This window comes from Salmo salar, chromosome ssa18, assembly GCF_905237065.1.
Source record: "Salmo salar chromosome ssa18, Ssal_v3.1, whole genome shotgun sequence".
In the NCBI taxonomy this organism is placed as follows: Eukaryota; Metazoa; Chordata; class Actinopteri; order Salmoniformes; family Salmonidae; genus Salmo; species Salmo salar.
This window is the reverse complement of record NC_059459.1, coordinates 71,158,711-71,179,707: the sequence shown is the minus strand read 5'-3', so window position 1 is coordinate 71,179,707 and position 20,997 is coordinate 71,158,711. Positions and strand designations below refer to the sequence as shown.

The 20,997-nt window shown below is 41.4% G+C and overlaps 1 protein-coding gene across 1 annotated transcript; it reads right to left on the bottom strand.

Moving 5' to 3' along the window:
- Positions 1-10,864: 10,864 nt before the first annotated feature.
- Positions 10,865-15,505, bottom strand: LOC106577994 (putative ferric-chelate reductase 1). The gene is made up of 7 exons (XM_014156505.2): positions 15,315-15,505; positions 13,973-14,274; positions 13,425-13,622; positions 13,156-13,254; positions 12,664-12,793; positions 12,328-12,480; positions 10,865-11,980 (listed from the first exon to the last, which is right to left on the bottom strand). Exons 2-7 carry the CDS (start codon positions 14,270-14,272, stop codon positions 11,937-11,939), a joined length of 924 nt encoding a protein of 307 aa, XP_014011980.1. The 5' UTR covers positions 14,273-14,274; positions 15,315-15,505; the 3' UTR covers positions 10,865-11,936.
- Between the last annotated feature and the right edge of the window lie 5,492 nt (positions 15,506-20,997).

Here is a 20,997-nt window from a genome sequence, read left to right as displayed (position 1 = left end):
AGCTTTTAAAAAATTATATTATGTAGTAGAGCTGCATACGGGTTGCTCTCCACTTTCTGGAGGATCAAGTTCTCTCCAGTCCAGTGTGTCTTGCCCTGAGGTGGCGCCACCTGTGCCAGCCCCACGCATCATGCCTCCAGTGCACCTACAGTGCCTTGCGAAAGTATTCGGCCCCCTTGAACTTTTCGACCTTTTGCCACATTTCAGGCTTCAAACATAAAAATATAAAACTGTAATTTTTTGTGAAGAATCAACAACAAGTGGGACACAATTATGAAGTGGAACGAAATTTATTGGATATTTCAAACTTTTTTAACAAATAAAAAACTGAAAAATTGGCCGTGCAAAATTATTCAGCCCCTTTACTTTCAGTGCAGCAAACTCTCTCCAGAAGTTCAGTGAGGATCTCTGAATGATACAATGTTGACCTAAATGACTAATGATGATAAATAGAATCCACCTGTGTGTAATCAAGTCTCCGTATAAATGCACCTGCTCTATGATAGTCTCAGAGGTCCGTTTAAAGCGCAGAGAGCATCATGAAGAACAAGGAACACACCAGGCAGGTCCGAGATACTGTTGTGGAGAAGTTTAAAGCCGGATTTGGATACAAAAAGATTTCCCAAGCTTTAAACATCCCAAGGAGCACTGTGCAAGCGATAATATTGAAATGGAAGGAGTATCAGACCACTGCAAATCTACAAAGACCCGGCCGTCCCTCTAAACTTTCAGCTCATACAAGGAGAACACTGATCAGAGATGCAGCCAAGAGGCCCATGATCACTCTGGATGAACTGCAGAGATCTACAGCTGAGGTGGGAGACTCTGTCCATAGGACAACAATCAGTCGTATACTGCACAAATCTGGCCTTTATGGAAGAGTGGCAAGAAGAAAGCCATTTCTTAAAGATATCCATAAAAAGTGTCGTTTAAAGTTTGCCACTAGCCACCTGGGAGACACACCAAACATGTGGAAGAAGGTGCTCTGGTCAGATGAAACCAAAATCAAACTTTTTGGCAACAATGCAAAACGTTATGTTTGGCGTAAAAGCAACACAGCTCATCACCCTGAACACACCATCCCCACTGTCAAACATGGTGGTGGCAGCATCATGGTTTGGGCCTGCTTTTCTTCAGCAGGGGCAGGGAAGATGGTTAAAATTGATGGGAAGATGGATGGAGCCAAATACAGGACCATTCTGGAAGAAAACCTGATGGAGTCTGCAAAAGACCTGAGACTGGGACGGAGATTTGTCTTCCAACAAGACAATGATCCAAAACATAAAGCAAAATCTACAATGGAATGGTTCACAAATAAACATATCCAGGTGTTAGAATGGCCAAGTCAAAGTCCAGACCTGAATCCAATCGAGAATCTGTGGAAAGAACTGAAAACTGCTGTTCACAAACGCTCTCCATCCAACTTCACTGAGCTCGAGCTGTTTTGCAAGGAGGAATGGGCAAAAATTTCAGTCTCTCGATGTGCAAAACTGATAGAGCCATACCCCAAGCGACTTACAGCTGTAATCGCAGCAAAAGGTGGCGCTACAAAGTATTAACTTAAGGGGGCTGAATAATTTTGCACACCCAATTTTTCAGTTTTTTATTTGTTAAAAAAGTTTGAAATATCCAATAAATTTCGTTCCACTTCATGATTGTGTCCCACTTGTTGTTGATTCTTCACAAAAAAATACAGTTTTATATCTTTATGTTTGAAGCCTGAAATGTGGCAAAAGGTCAAAAAGTTCAAGGGGGCCGAATACTTTCGCAAGGCACTGTACCCAGTCCGGTGTGTCCTGTTCCTGCTCCCCGCACTCGCCCTGAGGTGGGCCTACAGTCCGGATCCTCCTGAGACGGCCTACAGTCCGGAACCTTCTGAGAGAGCCTACAGTCCGGAACCTTCTGAGAGAGCATACAGTCCGGAACCTTCTGAGAGAGCCTACAGTCTGGAGCCTCCAGCGACGTCCTCCAGTCCGGAGCCTCCAGCGACGGTCTGCAGTCCGGAGTCTCCAGCGACGGTCTGCAGTCCGGAGTCTCCAGCGGCGGTCTGCAGTCCGGAGTCTCCAGCGGCGGTCTGCAGTCCGGAGTCTCCAGCGGCGGTCTGCAGTCCGGAGTCTCCAGCGGCGGTCTGCAGTCCGGAGTCTCCAGCGGCGGTCTGCAGTCCGGAGTCTCCAGCGGCGGTCTGCAGTCCAGAACCTCTTGTGATGATCCACGGTCCGGTGACACAAAAGGGGGATTAGCGGGCGGAGCGGGGGCTACGCCCCGAACCAGAGTCTGCTGGAGGATCCGCGGGATGAGAACGTTCTTCGTCCTGCACCAGAGCCGCCACCGACATTAGTCACCCACCCTAACCCTCCCTTTCTTTTCTTTTTTTTTAGGTTTGCGTTTGGAGTCCGCACATTTTGTTCTATGCTGTAGTCTGGCATATTTATTAAAATATATGTGTATATTTTCTCCTGTCAATAATGTTTTATTTTGTGTGTATATATAAATATATATATTTTTTTATCAATCAATCAATCAAATTTTATTTATAAACCCTTTTCATATCAGCTGATGTCACAAAGTGCTATACAGAAACCCAGCCTAAAACCCCAAACAGCAAGCAATGTAGATGTAGAAGCATGTTGGCTAGGAAAAATAACCTAGGAAGAAACCAAGAGAGGGTCTTCTTCTGGGTGGAGATTATAACAATACATGGCCAAGATGTTCAAACGTTTATAGATGACCATTAGGGTCAACTAATAATAATCTTAGTGGTTGTAGAGGGTGCAACAGGTCAGCACCTCAGGAGTAAATGTCAGTTGGCTTTTCATAGCCTATCATTCAGAGTTAGATAGCAGGTGCGGTAGAGAGAGAGTCAAAAACAGCAGGTCCGGGACAAGGTAGCACGTCCGGTGAACAGGTCAGGGTTCCATAGCCGCAGGCAGAACAGTTGACCAGGTGGACTGGGGACAGCAAGGAGTCATCAGGCCAGGTAGTCCTGAGGCATGGTCCCAGGGCTCAGGTCCTCTGGGAGGGGAGGGGAGGGAGAGGGAGAGGGAGAGAATTAGAGGGAGCATAGCTAAATTCACACAGGACACCAGATAAGACAGGTGAAATACTCCAGATATAACAGACTGACCCTAGCCCCCCGACACATAAACCTAACCTAACATGCAGTATAAAACTATTCCAATTTACCAATCCAATCACTGTATATATTTATCAATGTTAAAACTGTAATGAATGTTTCTGTGTCATGCAAAGATGATTTAAAAGGATGTTTATTATTATTATTTTTTAAATGTGCCTAACATACAGTATAAAACTATTCCAATATACAAATCCAATCCCAGTATATATTTGTCAATGCTAATGCTAAAACTGTATTGAATGTTTTTGTGTCCTAAAAATATGATTTATAGGGATGTTTCGCATCTCATTCATGAGTTACGGCCTAACCTGTTGTCATTTGTGGTAAACTATGTCATAAATTGATATGAAGTATCCAATTGAGCAGCAAACTAAGGCAGTTGATTAATAACGGTTCATGCCTGAAGCCCTTTGTGCCCGCTCCCATAGCCTATAATTGTGTATTTCTTTGCCTGATTTACACAGACAGCCCAATATGATATTTTTTCATTAATTTGACTTTTGACCAATCAAATCAGCTTTGAAAAAGAGGTGATGTGAGAAGATCTAATGCGATTGGTCAAAAGACCATTTAGTGAACAAAAGATCACAATTGGGCTTCCTTTGGAAACGCAGAGTTTGTGATGGTAATACATATAGAGGTAGACCATAGACGCTACGTCCCTGATTGGCAGATTGGCTGATTAGAAGCACCTGCTGCTCACCGGTTACTCACCTGTCTTCCCTATAATAAATACTGTTTCTGATTTAAAAAGTTGCGAACCTACACACTGTAGAATCTCACACAAATTATCAATGAACCTACCAGGTACAACCCCAAATCCATAAACACGGGCACCCTCATAGAAATCATCCTAACTAACTCACCCTCCAAATACACCTCTGCTGTTTTCAACCAAGATATCAGCGATCACTGCCTCATTGCCTGCATCCGTAATGGGTCTGCTGTCAAACGACCACCCCTCATCACTGTCAAACGCTCCCTAAAACACTTCAGCGAACAGACCTTTCTAATCGACCTGGACGGGGTATCCTGGAATAACATTGACCTCATTCCGTCAGTAGAGGGTGCCTGGTTATTCTTTAAAAGTGCCTTCCTCACCATCTTAAATAAGCATGCTCCACTCAAAAAATTAAGAACCAGGAATAGATAAAGCCCTTGGTTCACTCCAGACCTGTCTGCCCTTGACCAGCACAAAAACATCCTGTGGCATTCTGCATTAGCATCGAATAGCCCCTGTGATATGCAACTTTTCAGTGAGTTAGGAACCAATATACACAGGCAGTTAGGAAAGCTAAGTCTAGCTTTTTCAAACAGAAATTTGCATCCTGTAGTACAAACTCAAAAAGGTTCTAGGACACTGTAAAGTCCATGGAGAATAAGAGCACCTACTCCCAGCTGCCCACTGCACTGAGGCTAGGAAACAATGTCACTACCGATAAATCCACAATAATTGAGAATTTCAATAAGCATTTTTCTACGGCTGGCCATGCTTTTCACCTGGCTACCCCTACCCTGGTCAACAGCCCTGCGCTCCCCACAGCAACTCGCCCAAATCTCCCCCACTTCTCCTTCACCCAAATCCAGATAGATGATGTTCTGAAAGAGCTGCAAAATCTGGACCCCTACAAATCAGCCGGGCTAGACAATCTGGACCCTCTCTTTGTAAAATGATCTGCCGAAATTGTTGCAATCCCTATTACTAGCCTGTTCAACCTCTCTTTCATATCGTCTGAGATTCCCATAGATTGCAAAGCTGCCGCGGTCATCCCCCTCTTCAAAGGGGGAGACACTCTAGACCCAAACTGCTACAGACCTATATCTATTCTACCCTGCCTTTCTAAGGTCTTTGAAAGCCAAGTTAACAAACAGATTACCGACCATTTCGAATCTCACCGTACCTTCTCCGCTATGCAATCTGGTTTCAGAGCCTGTCATCGGTGCACCTCAGCCATGCTCAAGGTCCAAAACGATATCATAACCGCCATCGATAAGAGACATTACTTTGCAGCCGTATTCATTGACCTGGCTAAGGCTTTCGACTCTGTCAATCACAACATTCTTATTCGCAGACTCAACAGCCTTGGTTTCTCAAGTGATTGCCTCGCTTGGTTCACCAACTACTTCTCTGATAGAGTTCAGTATGTCAAATCGGAGGGCCTGTTGTCCAATTCTGGCAGTCTCTATGGTGGTGCCACAGGATTCAATTCTCGGGCCGACTCTCTTCTCTGTATACATCAATGATGTCGCTCTCGCTGCTGGGGATTCTCTGATGCACATCTACGCAGACGACACCATTCTGTATACCTCTGGCCCTTCGTTGGACACTGTGTTAACTAACCTCCAGATGAGCCATACAACTCACCTTCCGTGGCCTCCAACTGCTCTTAAATGCAAGTAAAACGAAATGCATGCTCTTCAACCGATCGCTGCCCGCACCTGCCCGCCCGTCCAGCCTCACTACTCTGGACGGTTCTGACTTAGAATATGTGGACAACTACAAATACCTAGGTGTCTGGTTTGACTGTAAACTCTCCTTCCAGTCTCACATTAAACATCTCCAATCCAAAATTAAATCTTGAATCAGCTTCCTATTTCGCAACAAAGCATCCTTCACTTATGCCGCCAAACATACCCTCGTAAAACTGACCATCCTACCGATCCTAGACTTCAGCGATGTCATTTACAAAATAGCCTCCAACACTCTACTCAACAAATTGGATGCAGTCTACCACAGTGCCCTCCATTTTGTCACCAAAGCCCCATATGCTACCCACCACTGCGACCTGTATGCTCTCGTTGGCTGGCCCTCGCTTTTTACTCGTCGCCAAACCCACTGGCTCCAGGTCATCTACAAGTCTCTGCTAGGTAAAGCCCCGCCTTATCTCAGCTCACTGGTCACCATAGCAGCCCCTACCTGTAGCACGCGCTCCAGCAGGTATATCTCACTGGTCACCCCCAAAGCCAATTCTTCCTTTGGCCGCCTCTCCTTCCAGTTCTCTGCTGCCAATGACTGGAACGAACTGCACAAATCTCTGAAACTGGAGACTCTTACCTCCCTTACTAACTTTAACCTCTCTGGGGTATGTGGGATGCTAGCGTTGTTTTGCTCGATAAAGTTTATATTTATATCCAAAAACCCCATTTTACATTGGCCCGTAATGTTCAGAAATGTTTTTCATCCAAAAACTTCTGGTGAATGAGCACGCCAATTTATAGAAATACTCATCATAAACGTTGATAAAATATTAAACTGTTATTCAAAGAATTATAGATAAACATCTCCTTAATGCAACCATTGTGACAGATTTCAAAAAAGCTTCACGTGGAAAGTACACTTTGCAATAATCTGAGTACAGCGCTCAGAAAAAAACAGCAGGCAATACAGATACCTGCTATTTTGGAGTCATCTAAATTCATAAATAGCATTATAAATATTCACTTACCTTTGATGATCTTCATCAGAATGCACTCCCAGGAATCTCAGGTTCACAATAAATGTTGTTTTGTTCGATAAAGTCCATAATTTATGTTCAAATACCTTCTTTTTGTTAACGTGTTCAGTAAGCTACTCTAAATGTAGGAAGCGCGCCGAAAATTTCACGACAAAAAGTCAAAAAAAGTTATATTTACATTCGTAGAAACATGTCAAACGATGTATAGCATCAATCTTTAGGGCCTTTTTAACATAAATCTTCAATAATATTCCAACCGGACAATTCCAATGTCTACAAAAATGTAATGGAACACAGCTACCTCTCACGTGAATGCGCGACACTGAACTCATGTCATTCTCTCAGTCATCTGACTCCAGGCCCTCTTGTTCGCTCTCTGTTCACTGTAGAAGCCTAAAACAACATTCTAAAGACTGTTGACATCTAGTGGAAGCCTTAGGAAGTGCAAAATGAACCCCAATCACTTGAAAAAACTACAATCCTCAGATTTCCCACTTCCTGGTTGGATGTTTCTCAGGTTTTTGCCTGCCATATGAGTTCTGTTATACTCACAGACATCATTCAAACAGTTTTAGAAACTTCAGTGTTTTATATCCAAATATACTAATAATATGCATATCCTACCTTCTGAGCCTGAGTAGCAAGCAGTTTAATTTGGGCACGCCTTTCATCCGGACGTCAAAATACTGCCCCCTACCCTAGAGAAGTTAAGCACCGGCTGTCAAAGCAGCTCACAGATCACTGCACCTGTACATAGCTCATCTGTAAATAGCCCATCCAATCTACCTCATCCCCATACTGTATATATTTAAATATATTGCTCCTTTGCACCCCAGTATCTCTACTTGCAAATTTGTCGTCTGCACATCATACCATTCCAGTGTTTAATTGCCATATTGTAATTACTTTGCTACCATGGCCTATTTTTTGCCTTACCTCTCTTATCCTACCTCATTTGCACATGCTGTATATAGATTTTTCTACTGCATTATTGATTGTGTCGTGACGTTGTATTAGTTAATGTGACAACTGTTGCTCATCGAATGATTAACTGTTTATTATTGCGTGATTAAATGAATCAAGCAATGAATCAAGCAATTATTAATTCATTAACCTGGGGCACCATGGGAAAATTAGTTTTATTGAGTTTCTATTTCCCAAATTAACTCAAAGAATATCAGAATATCGATTTTACAACAGTCGCTAAATTAATCCATTTCCTCCAATGTCTCATTTCTGAACGTCGCATAATCCGGGAATCTGCACGAACCGGGGCTTCACCGATGAGTTTACCACACCAATCTTAGTTGATTATTTATTTACTAACAAGCTAAAATGATGATAAAAATACACATACACAAAACACAGTCTAGGCTATTGATTAGGACTTAGTATAACGGGCCAACACACTATGGCGCGTGTTACCAAAAATGGGGATTTAAAAGAGAGAGAAACAAAGAAAGTACACGAGAGAAATATACATTTGGGTTCATTTGTCAGCTATGCTTATTTAAACCTAGCCTTGCCCCGAACTGCCGCTCTTATGGGTCAGAATATAATGATGTAATTACGTGATGGAGATCTCAGAGGGGCGTCCCGCGTGGCTCGTTTAGGCTTCTCAAGGACGCACTGCTCCGACGCAACTCTCTGTCCTCACGATGTCAATGTCCTTCTTTTCTCTGTGGTGTCGTCTGAGGACATACAGCTCTGTAGCTCAGAGCTCACAGCGTAGGAATGGAATAGCGTAGATACCACGATTCGATGAAGAGTGGAGGCTAGGTGGTTCGGCTTGAATTCACCCGCTTAGACACAGCTACTCATCCGTAGCTTGGGTAGAAAAAGATTCCTTTGTCTTCAAACTTTGTGTTGCGTTTTGGGGTTCGTTGACCATTCAGACTGTGGCTGCAGCCTGGGGTCAGTAGTCTGATATGTAAATTCTTCACTCCCCTGTCTTATAGCTTCTGGTCAGAAGTGGGCGTAACCGCCTTTAGGGCAATTCTCTGGGCGTACCAAGTTAAGAGCAAGACCTAGATTTTACTCAAATCCAATTTTAGACACTTACTTCACATCTCATCTTTACCAAAACATTCTCTTTGATTTGGATATTTTCCACACAACGTACAATGTATAAACATCAGGCATATACTGGGAAAACTCTTAAAGGTACAATGTTTTCATAATAACGTAATCTGTTAACATTTAATAATAAAACAAAAATGACATACATTTTCATATTCCATCTATCGTTATGACCACCATTGTGGCTGATGGAAACCATTGTTCCAAAGTCCCTTTATTGCATGTTTAATGTTCTGAGGCCAGTTCTCCATAGTGAGGACAAAGGAATTTCTCTGTGGCCTAAGACTATCATGGGCGTGAGGGGTCATAAAACCCCCACATCCTCATACCCTAGATCTCTCCTCTGTTGGGAGTTGAGAGATAATCTGTAGGTTTGTGGTCTCCTGTAACCTGACCTGATCAGGACAGTCATGACAATTGTATGTTTGTTTATTCCATGTGTAACTCTGTGTTGTTGTATGAGTCGAACTGCTTTGCTTTATCTTGGCCAGGTCACAGTTGCAAATGAGAACTTGTTCTTAACCAGCCTACCTGGTTAAATAAAGGTGGAAAAAAGGAAAAAAAGAAGGCTGTTTAGCCGAATCATATGTGTATGCTATCCTGATGTAGTAAAAAATAAGAACAATATATACAAATTAAGTATGCTTTATGCGATATCTTTTGTGAAAAGGTATAAAAATACGCTTTTCTGTTCATATTTTTATGAATGGAGATAGAAGTAAATTTGAAAATCTGCTTCATGACTTTGTAGAATAGTATACACAGGGTAGCTAAGAGGTGGGAATGAGGAGGATCCATGGTTGTAGAAAGACAGTACTTGATTTATAGTAGATGCAGGATTTCAGCAAACATGATGTGGCTTGAACAAAAGTTGACATTAAATTATAGCCATTTAGCAGACTTTCTTATAGAGAACAACTAGATTTAAGTGTCACGTCCTGACCAGTAAAGGGGGTTATTTGTTATTGTAGTTTGGTCAGGGCTTGGCAGGGGGTGTTTGTTTTATGTGTTTCGGGGTTTTTGGTTTATGTTCTATGTTAGTATATTGCTATGTTTGTTCTAGTGTGTCTATTTCTATGTTTAGTTTCTTGGGTTGACCTTCAATTGGAGGCAGCTGTTCCTCGTTGCCTCTAATTGAAGGTCCTATTTAGTAGGGGTGTTTTTCCATGGGTTTTGTGGGTAGTTGTTTCCGTGTATCGTCAGTGTACCTTACAGGACTGTTTTTTGTCGTTTGTTTAGTATAAGTGTTTTTGTTTTCTTCAATAAAAGAAGATGAGCATACATATACCCGCTGAGTTTTGGTCCACTCACTACGACGCTTATGACAGAACTACCCACCAAAAAAGGACCAAGCAGCGGAGGAAGGAGCAACAGGAGAGCTATCTCGAGTCCTGGACATGGGAGGAGATACTAGCTGGAGAAGGACCATGGAGGAAGGCTGGAGAGGACCGGGAACGTTATGCCGGAACACGGCTGGCAAGGAAGCCTGAGAGGCAGCCCCAAAAAATATTTTGGGGGGGCACACGGGGAGATTGGCTAAGTCAGGCAATAGACCTGAGCCAATTCCCCGTGCTTATTATGGGGAGCAACTGATCAAGAAGGCACCGAGCTATGCGGAAATGCGCACTGTATTGCCCAGACGCAGTCAAAGCCCAGTGCGGTCGATACCAGTTCCCCGCAAGTGCCGTGCTAGAGTGGGCATCCAGCCAGGGAGAAGTGCGCCGGCGCAGCACATCTCCTAGGCCCAGGCTACCCTGCGCCTGCTCTACGCACGGCAGCCATCAGTCCTCAGCAAAGTCCAGTTCGCCCTGTGCCAGTATTGTCAGTGTACCTTACAGGACTGTTTTTCGTCGTTTGTTTAGTATAAGTGTTTTTGTTTTTGTTTTTTTCAATAAAAGAAGATGAGCATACATATACCCGCTGCGTTTTGGTCCACTCACTACGACGCTTATGACATTAAGTGCCTTGCCTAATTGAGGACACATCAACAGATTCTTCACCTCGTCAGATCAGGGATTCAAACCAGCAACCTTTTAGTTACTGGCTCAACGCTCTTAACCGCTAGGCTACCTGCTGCCCTAGTTGAGCCCGTGTCAGATTTTACATGTATATTACAGTATGTTAGATGTTGTCGGTTTCAGTGTCAATAGATTAAGTAAAAATATGCCCATGAAAGATAATAAAATATGCATTGTAAATAAAAGTTCATTTTTATTGTGTAATGCAAATATTTAATTTAAAAGGGTAGTCAGGTAGAACAGTTCACCATCCAGTGGCTTCATCAAAGTACACACATAAACAATACATACACACACACTAATTGGTCTTTTGATCAGCTCTGAAAAATAAATGTTATTGTTCAAAAGACCAATTATTGGTAAAAGTATAAGAACTTGTCTACCTGTCTAAATGCAGCCCTTGTGACTTCATCTACGGCCCACTGGGCAAACACTGGTTTAATCAACGTTTCCATGTTATTTCAACGAAATTACTTTGAACCGACATGGAATATAGTAGATGTTGAATTGACGTCTGTCCCAAGTGTGGGGTATGTGTGTGGAGTCTCTCATCACTATACAATATTTACACACAAAGTCACACTCTCACTCACACACATCCACCAAGAAACACAGACTAACATGAACTTCATAACAGGACATCAGCAAATACAGAATTATAAAACAACTTCCTCTGTCACAAATAAATTAGTTACATGTAGGGGATGACATGGGGGTATACAGTACAAATATGGAGGATCTGTTTTTACACCCAGTTGTTATTTCTTAATGGGACATTTCATCTTCGTCAACTCCAGCAACACTCCAACATCAACGTATATTAAAATGGCTGGTTTTTATGTTTTGTATTCAACAAGATAGAAGAAGGTAAGTGGTGATGGAGATGATGAATGTGAAGTTGAATTTATACCTTTTTCCTTTAAATGGTATTGTCTATCAACACAATATGTTAGTACTTGGCCTTGTATCACTGGGTCCATTCTGTTAGTTAATGTCTTACTACCCTCAACTAGGTGTTTCATTGAGTATGTGGAAAAACATGATTGCATATATAAGCATATAACTTCAGATCTGACATGATCCTTTGTTCTGGTACCAGATTGAGTCCAGAATTGCACCCTATTCCCTACATAGTGGGAGTACAGTAGTATTTAGGGAATGGGGTGCCATTTAGGGACGCAGCCTGGCCAAGGTGAGTAAAGGAAAGGAGGCAGGATTCCTGAGTGCATGGTGCTTCATCTTCAGACCTTACAGCATCATCATACCTAGTACACCTAGCAGGATCAGAAGAGCTATGGAAAGAGAGAGAGAGAGAGAGAGAGAGAGAGAGAGAGAGAGAGAGAGAGAGAGAAGAGGAAATGATATAGCCTTTCACATTGGTTGTCTACTCTAGGTAATATGGGATTATATTAGTTACTACGGTAACACTTTATAACAACTTCCATGAATTACAACATTATAAATAGTCATACACATTTATAAATGCATAATAAATAATTATATATTATTTATTTATAAATTGCTTTTAAGGCTTATAAATGAATAATGAAATACTTCTTTATCAATAGTTTAATAATACTTAATCATGTTATCAGTTATTATTATAAAGTGTTAGTGGTGCTTCTTATGTGGTTATTACCTTGAGCCAGGGTGTGCTGCAGGCCGAAGGTGTGGCTGGAGGTAGCAGCAGAAGTGGTGTTCTGGTTCAAAGAGTTGGTCACAGTAGTGTTGTAGGTGGTCAGGTCCACAAATCTATCACTTAACAGGACAACAGTGGAATTAACCAGTGTTCCTGAGGGAGGAGAACAAGGAGAGAGAGAGAGTTAGAGAAAGACAGACCCCTATATGCTGATCTGAGGTCAGTTTAGCATTTCCTCCAGTAATTGTTAAGGTGAGGATAGGGGTAGAGGGAGCTGATCCTAGATATGTACCTATGGGAAACTTCACCAGGACCGTGTTTGGAAGAGTGCCTCACCGTTATTGATTGACCCTTTTAAGATGGAGAAGAAGAAACTGGTGGAGGAGCCCCGGGTGCCCGTGGTCGCCGTAGCGTTGGGGACAGTAGCATTGAAGGTGCACTGGATGATCTTATCGTTGACTGAGTCCTTCACAGAGTCCACACAATGGTATTAACCACAATGAACATTAGTCAAATGTCAGTAGGCCTACACTGTAGTATTAGTCAGGTACACTGTTATTCTCCCAGGCACTGTCCCAAATGGCACCCAAGTGTATATGCAGGGAATAAGAGTCAGAATTGAGGTCAAATCCAACTTCAATAACCACCCAGAAAATATGGAATTCATATGGAATACTCATACTTTTGCTCTCAATATCTTGTCCAACTCATAAAACTCATTGATTGAATATAGTTAACTTCCTGAATTTGCCTGGAATCAAACCACGCCCTGAAAATTATTACAGAAAGTCACAAATTAAACACTGTGATCTGATTGGTCCAACTCACCATGTTGGTAATGGCCAGATGTTCCTTGTCAAGGACAGTGGTGAAGAATTTCACACTGCCGCTGTTGTTGGCGCACACATAGATGGTGGCGTTACCATCCTGTAGAGGAGAGAGAGGATGAATTCAAATAAATAATCATTTAAAAAGTATTCATTTTGGCCATTTCTTCCCAATTCATGAATAAAATGTCAATGTCAATAACCCAACACCAACTCCCTTGTCCTGGGTATGGTAACATGTATACTAATTCTAAAGGCAGGTTTCCATACCAGTGTGGAGGTTGTGGACAAGCCTACAGCGATGTAGCCACTGGACATTCCTCGTAGCTGGAAGGAGAAAGTCTGTCCCGAGATCTGATTGGTGGATGCGAAGAAACAGGAACCAGCCACGGCCGGATCACAGTTTTCCGGCTCAGCTGCACAGAGCTTAGTCTTTCCACATTCTCTCCTTGAGATATTATCCTGTGTCTGAAGAGTTCATCATTAGTTGCTGTCATGGTTGTCATTCTTTTGGAAATAGTGTAGCATATGAGTGCAAATGAAACTCCCAAACAGGCACTTTGCTAAATCTGCCTTCAGTTTCCATGGCAGTGTGTGAGGTTTATCATTGAGATCCTTCAAATTCACTTCAAGTAAAGTTTGATTTCAGAGAGAGAGAGAGAGCGAGAAAGAGAGAGGAAAGAAAGAGATACATTTAGAGAGGGAAGTAGTGATAATTAGCTGAAAGGAAAAACTGAGAGAGTGAGAAGAAATGTGTTGTTCCTTTTTCTAGTCAGAGACTGTGAGACCGAGTGAGACATGTAGCCTAGGCAACTCACCGTGACAGCTGTGACAGGTACCACTGTCGTCTGTGTTGTGTTGGGTGCCATAGTACCATTGGTTGTGATATTTACGCCTGGGGAATATGTTGTGCTAAGGGTTGTTGTTATGTTGAGTCCTGTAGTAGAAGCATTAGCTGCCATTGTGACGTTCAGGGCCATTGTGGAGTTCTGGGCCATTGTGACGTTCAGGGCCATTGTGGAGTTTTGGGCCATTGTGGAGTTCTGGGCCTGGGCTCCCATCGCCATGTACGCCATTACCATGACGACTGCGAACATCAGTCTGCTGCTATTGTCCATTCCTGATAGAGTAACAGAGATCCAGATGGTTAGGATATACTAGGCTCACACATGTTGTCGATGATACAAGCTTATTTCAAAAGCTTTGAGTTGTATCAATGGGAATATGAAACTATCATTCCAGCGTGAATAAAAACATTAACATACCAGTAAATAAACATAATCCTACCATTATTATGGTAATTGGTCATTCATTCATGGTGGTGTATTAGACAACAAAACACTGCATAGTGAATGGGTGACACTTGAATTAAAATAGACCAGCATTTTTTTGAAACGATTAATTAGCAGTGGTGTAAAGTACTTAAATACAACTAGCTTAAAATACTAATTAAGACGTTTTGCTGGGAATCTGTACTTTACTATTTATATTTTTCACAACTTTTACTTCACTAGCCTAAATTCCTAAATAAAATAATGTTATTTTTACTCCATACATTTTCCCTGACACTCCAAAGTACTCGTTACATTATGAATGCTTAGCAGGACAGAAAAATGGCCCAATTCACACACTTATCAAGAGAACATCCCTGGTCCTCCCTACTGCCTCTGATCTGGCCGACTCAATAAACACAAATGCTTCGTTTGTAAATGATGTCTGAGTGTTGGAGTGTGTCCCTGGCTATCTACAAATAATTTTAAAAAAAACAAGACAATTTTACCATCTGGTTTGCTAAAAATAAGGAATTTGATATTATTTTACTCAAGTAGTTTTACTGGGTGACTATTCTATTAAAGGTATCTTTACTTTCTGTCAAATATGTAAATTGGGTACTTTTTCCACCACTGTTAATTAGTATATCCCTTAATTAAATTAAATCATGAGACAAAAACCAACGTCCGTATTCCAAAAAGTTTCTAATTTATGATCTGATAGTGTAGGCTAACCATTAATCAAGCCAATAGCTGAAAAGAATAAACAACCACTATGTCATTGTTGAAAATGCCATCATGCAGTGAAACGTAAAAAAACAACGTTAAAAACAAATACATCGAGTTTTTTTATATACACATCATCAGACAAAAGAGATGGAAACGTTACCTGTAATTTCGTGACTTGGAAGGTTTCTTGAAGGAAAAAAGCGCCGTGGTTCTCCTTGAACAAGTTGTCTTTACGGTGATTGTAAGGTGAGCCCGAGGAGATGCTCTCAACAAGTGTCTTCGTGTAGATGTCACATCTGAGCTCTCTCTCGCTATTTAAAACAGCACTCGCGAGGGGAGGGACAAAATATGGAGAAACCTGCCTCTCCTCCGTTCTTGGGGGGTGTTCACAATAGCATGCAGGTACGTGTGACACCATAGGCTTCCCGGGGGAGGGGTGAACTGGCGACGACACTCAATGGAAAGAATGACAATAGATTGTGTCCAGTCACTACGGCCTTTTCCCAAAGACCCGTCTTCCTGGTTCCAATTTCTTCCATTCACTTATATCTGTATTAAATATGCTGGCGACTACAGGCAAGACTATTTGCATAGAAAAGGAACTAAATATAATTTAGGACCAAATATAAACCACATTCAAAGCCAAACGACATTTAATAATTTTATGTTGACTTATTCTGTGATTCATCCCGGGCCATAAAATGGTGTCATTTACACCTGTCCAACTCAAGTAACACTTTATTCTTTCTCTGTTCTTTGATCTAGCTGAGTTGAGCCTCACACAGTGGATGAGGGCAGGCAGTCTTTTGAATTCAATCTTGATTGTGTCAAGTTACCCAAAGGGTTAGATACCAGTTTTGGTGAATAACAAAAAAGATGACATACTAGCTGTAGTTAAAATTGAAAAATGTTTCTGGGGATGACAGAAGTTTAAGATATGGATGTCCTATTTTCATTAACTAGCCAGATAAAGAAAGTGCAATATTATGAACCCAGTAGTGTGTGTATTATGAAATGCTAAATATTTGTAAAATGTATGTAGTATAATTCTTCCATACTGTCATGGATTATATTGCCCCACCCTAGTGTTGTAAGGGAATGGGAGTGTTGATTCACTGGCTGTTGTAATGGAGAGAAGGTGAGGTTGTCAGGACATAGCCATTAACAACAAAAGGTCACTGTTACAGAAAATGGAGCCGATAACGGCAATGGGATTGATTGTCAGTAACACACGCGCATGGACGCACGCACACACACACACACACACACAGACACATATACAACACAGTACTATTTTTTAAAGGGACAGTGCACATTAATAGTCATATCTGTAAAAGTGCTTGTTTTAGTCAGATGGCTAATTTTCAACTGCAGTCCATGGGCAGATTATTAAAAACATCTAAATGACAATACAGACAATGAGCACATGCATACGTACATGCTTACAAACTAACTAATGTTCACACAGACATATTATGACTTTTAATCTACTATTGTGACATTAGTCGTGTTACTTGTACAGGCTCACAAAAATACTGATGCGTATATAGACATACCATAGTGTAATCAAACTCACCACAGGCCATGCACATAAACACAGGCAAACAACATCACACACACATGACTACTTCCTGACTAAGTAGTGTGTTATTAAATGTGATGGTATAACTGATAAACTGTGATGGTATGACTGATAAAGTGTGATGGTATGATGGTGTGTGATAGTATAACTGATAAAGCGTGATGGTATGAATGATAAAGTGTGATGGTATGATGGTGTGTAATAGTATAACTGATAAAGCATGATGGTATGACTGATAAAGTGTGATGGTATGATGGTGTGTAATAGTATAACTGATAAAGCGTGATGGTATGACTGATAAACTGTGATGGTATGATGGTGTGTGATAGTATGAATGATAAAGTGTGATGGTATGATGGTGTGTAATAGTATAACTGTGGGTCCCGTGTAGCTCAGTTGGTAGAGCATGGTGTTTGCAATGCCAGGGTTGTGGGTTTGATTCCCACGGGGGACCAGTACGGGGTGGAAAAAAATAACAAATGTTTGAAATGTATGCATTCACTACTGTAAGTCGCTCTGGATAAAAGTGTCTGGTAAATGACTAAAATGTAAAATAAAGTGTGATGGTATGACTGATAAAGTGTGATGGTATGACTGATAAAGTGTGATGGTATGACTGATAAAGTGTGATGGTATGACTGATAAAGTGTGATGGTATGACTGATAAAGTGTGATGGTATGACTGATAAAGTGTGATGGTGTGTAATAGTATGACTGATAAAGTGTGATGGTGTGTGATAGTATGACTGATAAAGTGTGATGGTGTGTGATAGTATGACTGATAAAGCGTGATAGTATGACTGATAAAGTATGAAGGGAGTGAACTAGGGAGTGAACTACTGCGTAATAACAGTCCATACAACAAGAACCCAAGGCCTAGTTCAAATACAGTCCTGAGAGGGTTGGGTTTGTTCAATCAATGTTCTGGAACACACATTCCTCTCTTCTTCCTCCTCTTCTCACTTACACAATTACATACAGATCGATGAAGGAATAAATCATTCAGGGCTGCAATGAACTTGGACAATGTGGAACGTTGGAAGATTTATATGACTCACACAAACGCGCGCACACCTCAAGTCTCATGATCTTGAATTGTAAGGGGGAAACAAACATGCACGCACACAGAAACACACACACCTTGGTTTTAAGCCACAGGTATGAGACTGCTGACGGTTAAAGATGCCACACCTGATTTTATCTGCCAGTATCAGGATCATGTCTGGCTGGTTCAGGAACTCTGACACTACTTTACTACTTAATAGGAAGACAACTAACGCCAAACTCACCTGCTGTTCTTACCTGACATAGACCACACCCAATGTTACCTTTCCCAAGGCCCTAACAACTTTCTATTGATACTGAAGACCTAAACTTGTTCTCAACTAGCCTACCTGGTTAAATAAAGGTGAAATAAACAAATAAATTAATAGGTATGCTGACAGGCAGGATAGAGCTTTGACATTTCTTGGTGTGTTCATATAGTTTCTGTACAGGTCTGAATAGTTTCTGGTAGCAATGTGCCAACAGGTGCAACAAAGACCTGTACACTCATTTGTCCCCCCCCCCATACAGACACACACACACACGCGCACACACACACACACACACACACACACACACACACACACACACACACACACACACACACACACACACACACACACACACACACACACACACACACACACAGCCATGGAAAGGTGCAGCCTTAATGACCTTCCTGGGTCCTTAGAGCTGATGTAAAGGCCAAGTTAAATTTAAACAACAAACTGTATGTGATTCCAATAAATGTAATTCTTAGCCATCCAGCTTGGGTGGACCCAAAACTTTTACAAGATTATTGTAAAAAAAAGAAAAGATAAAATAAACCAGTGTATGCCATAAGTTGGATATACTTTAGCCTGGTTCTTAACCAACTGCTGGATCACAAGTACTTCGTAAGAGTTGGTCAAAGCACAAAAAGATCCGGCGACCAGGCTAAGGTGGATAGTAGTTGAGACAGAATGGTTGGGTGTTTAGATCTTCTGATGCCCCACAAAAATACTGTCCCACCTGTTCAGCAACATGACAGGGGCCTTAACAATGAATCAAGTTTCACCACAAGAATTAAAGGTGATCTAGTCCTCTCTCTCTCGCTCTCTCTCTCTCTCTCTCTCGCGCCCCCTCCCTCCCCTTCTCTCTTCATTTGAATCTTACTTTTCTGATGAAAGTCCCACAGGCCTAAGTACACAGACACATAAACACACACACACACACACACACACACACACACATCAGCTTGTACATGTAAATGTCAAACTAAAATAATCCATATTGACTCACTCTCTTCAGAAAACATCAGTTTCATGGAAGAGGAGTGCGCATTCCATTTGTTTAAACAGAATGGCAGCCGGAGGTGGTTTAACTCTGTCTAGCTGTTTGGAATGGGTGTCATTTTGATCTGAAATACCGTTTATTTTTCTCCAATCGCTTCGGTGCTATTTTCACAAGTATGTGGTGAATGTTCAAAACTCTATACAAAACTCTAAACTGGAAACTCTTGTCATGCTCTTATGTTCATAACCTTTGACAGTGCATTCATTGGGGTTTCACACATCTTTCACCTCTGGGTCATTCATGCAAAATCAACGTCTTCTGTGAAACACCATGAGAACATTTCATTTAGTCACCAATACATCAGGTAATTATAGGCTCATCAGTTGTCATTTTAACTAACCATTAAATCCAACAGCAAAGGACACAAGATACAATTGTCTAAACAGTTCATTTTGAAGTGCTGAATAGAACGAATAGTAGATGGTAAATATCATTCACCCTCTGAATGGCATACATACACAATCCATGCATCACTTGCCTCAAGGCTTAAAAATTATTCTTTAACCTGTCTCCTCCCCTTCATTTACACTGATTGAAGTGGATTTAACAAGTGACATCAATAAGGGATCATAGCTTTCACCTGGATTCACCTGGTGAGTCTATGTCATGGAAAGAGCAGGTGTTCTTAAGGTTTTGTACACTCAGCGTATATTCCAGAATGTAAATCTATGTGGATGTCAACGTCAATTTGCAACATTTCATTCTAATGTTTTCAAGCATCACTCTCAGTAAAGGAAGCAGCGCCACCAGTTAGTTACAGTATCAACCTTATTCACCAAGACCTGTCCCCATCTCACCTGAACAGTACTCCATCTCACATATTTGCTCATCTATCACTCCAGAGTAAATTCCTCTTACTGCTCTCTGATAACTACTACAAAGGCATATTTGTCATTCCATCGTCTCTTCCTCTAACTGTCAGTTTATTTTTTTTGTCCGACAGGCCTCTGATGGTTTCTTGTAAAAGCGATACAACGATTAGCCTCTGACGTGTCAACGACAAATGGTAATTACACCCTAGATTCTGCTGACAGTGAGCTTGTTGACGAGGTGACAGTTTGTGTTTGTTTGCGTCATTCTGATCATTCATGTACCACCACGTCATTCCTATATCAGTCTGTCTGTCCGCCTGCCTGTCTGTCTGACTTCTACATGTAATTAACTGTATTCCTGTGATCTACTTCGTGGGTTCTTAAGTATGGCTGTGCACCAGTGGTGTAGTGGAGGGTATATGCAGGTATACGCCGTGTATACCCACTTATTTTTCAGTGGCTTTGCTGTATACCCACTTCTTCATCCCCACGATGCGTATGAAAGTAGTGGAGTGGAGGTATACACCATATATATTAATAAGGCTGATGGAACAGATCAGAATGTTTAGCTTAAAATGTTGAAAAACTATTATTTCTTTACAAAATAATAACAAAGTGTGTTCCCTGCCCCTGTTTCAATAAACATCTAAAGGATGGGGCTGGAGAAATGGAACCACTCTCAAATTCATAGACAGAGCTTTGGATCTAAGGACTGACCATCCATGACATCAAAATGATAGTTCTAACCATGTTTTGAATGTATTTAGTGTTTGTTTGCATTTACTTTGTTTCAAAAACATTGGAGTAAAACAAGCTTATATTTTGGGTTCTGATGTGGTATGGCAGTTGAACTAAGCTCATGAGGCATTTTTAAGCTCTATTTGTCAAGAATAAATGGGTAATTATATATTTAAAAGTCCAAAAATGGATGTAGCAACTGCTGATTGCCCCTTTAATGTCAATCCCTGTATTGTTGCCTTTTTTATCCGTCTTTGCCATGACCTGCGTACTGTGTCTACTGTATGTATAGGCTATGCAAATGTATGTATGTATCAAAATGATTGGCAGCC

Coding starts and splice junctions, on each gene's coding strand:
- LOC106577994 (XM_014156505.2), bottom strand. CDS start 14,272: ATGGACAATAGCAGCAGACTGATGTTCGCAGTCGTCATGGTAATGGCG. Junction 12,481..12,663: donor AAAAGGGTCAATCAATAACG/GTGAGGCACTCT, acceptor CTCCTCCCTCAG/GAACACTGGTTAATTCCACT. Junction 11,981..12,327: donor GCAGCACACCCTGGCTCAAG/GTAATAACCACA, acceptor CTCTTTCCATAG/CTCTTCTGATCCTGCTAGGT.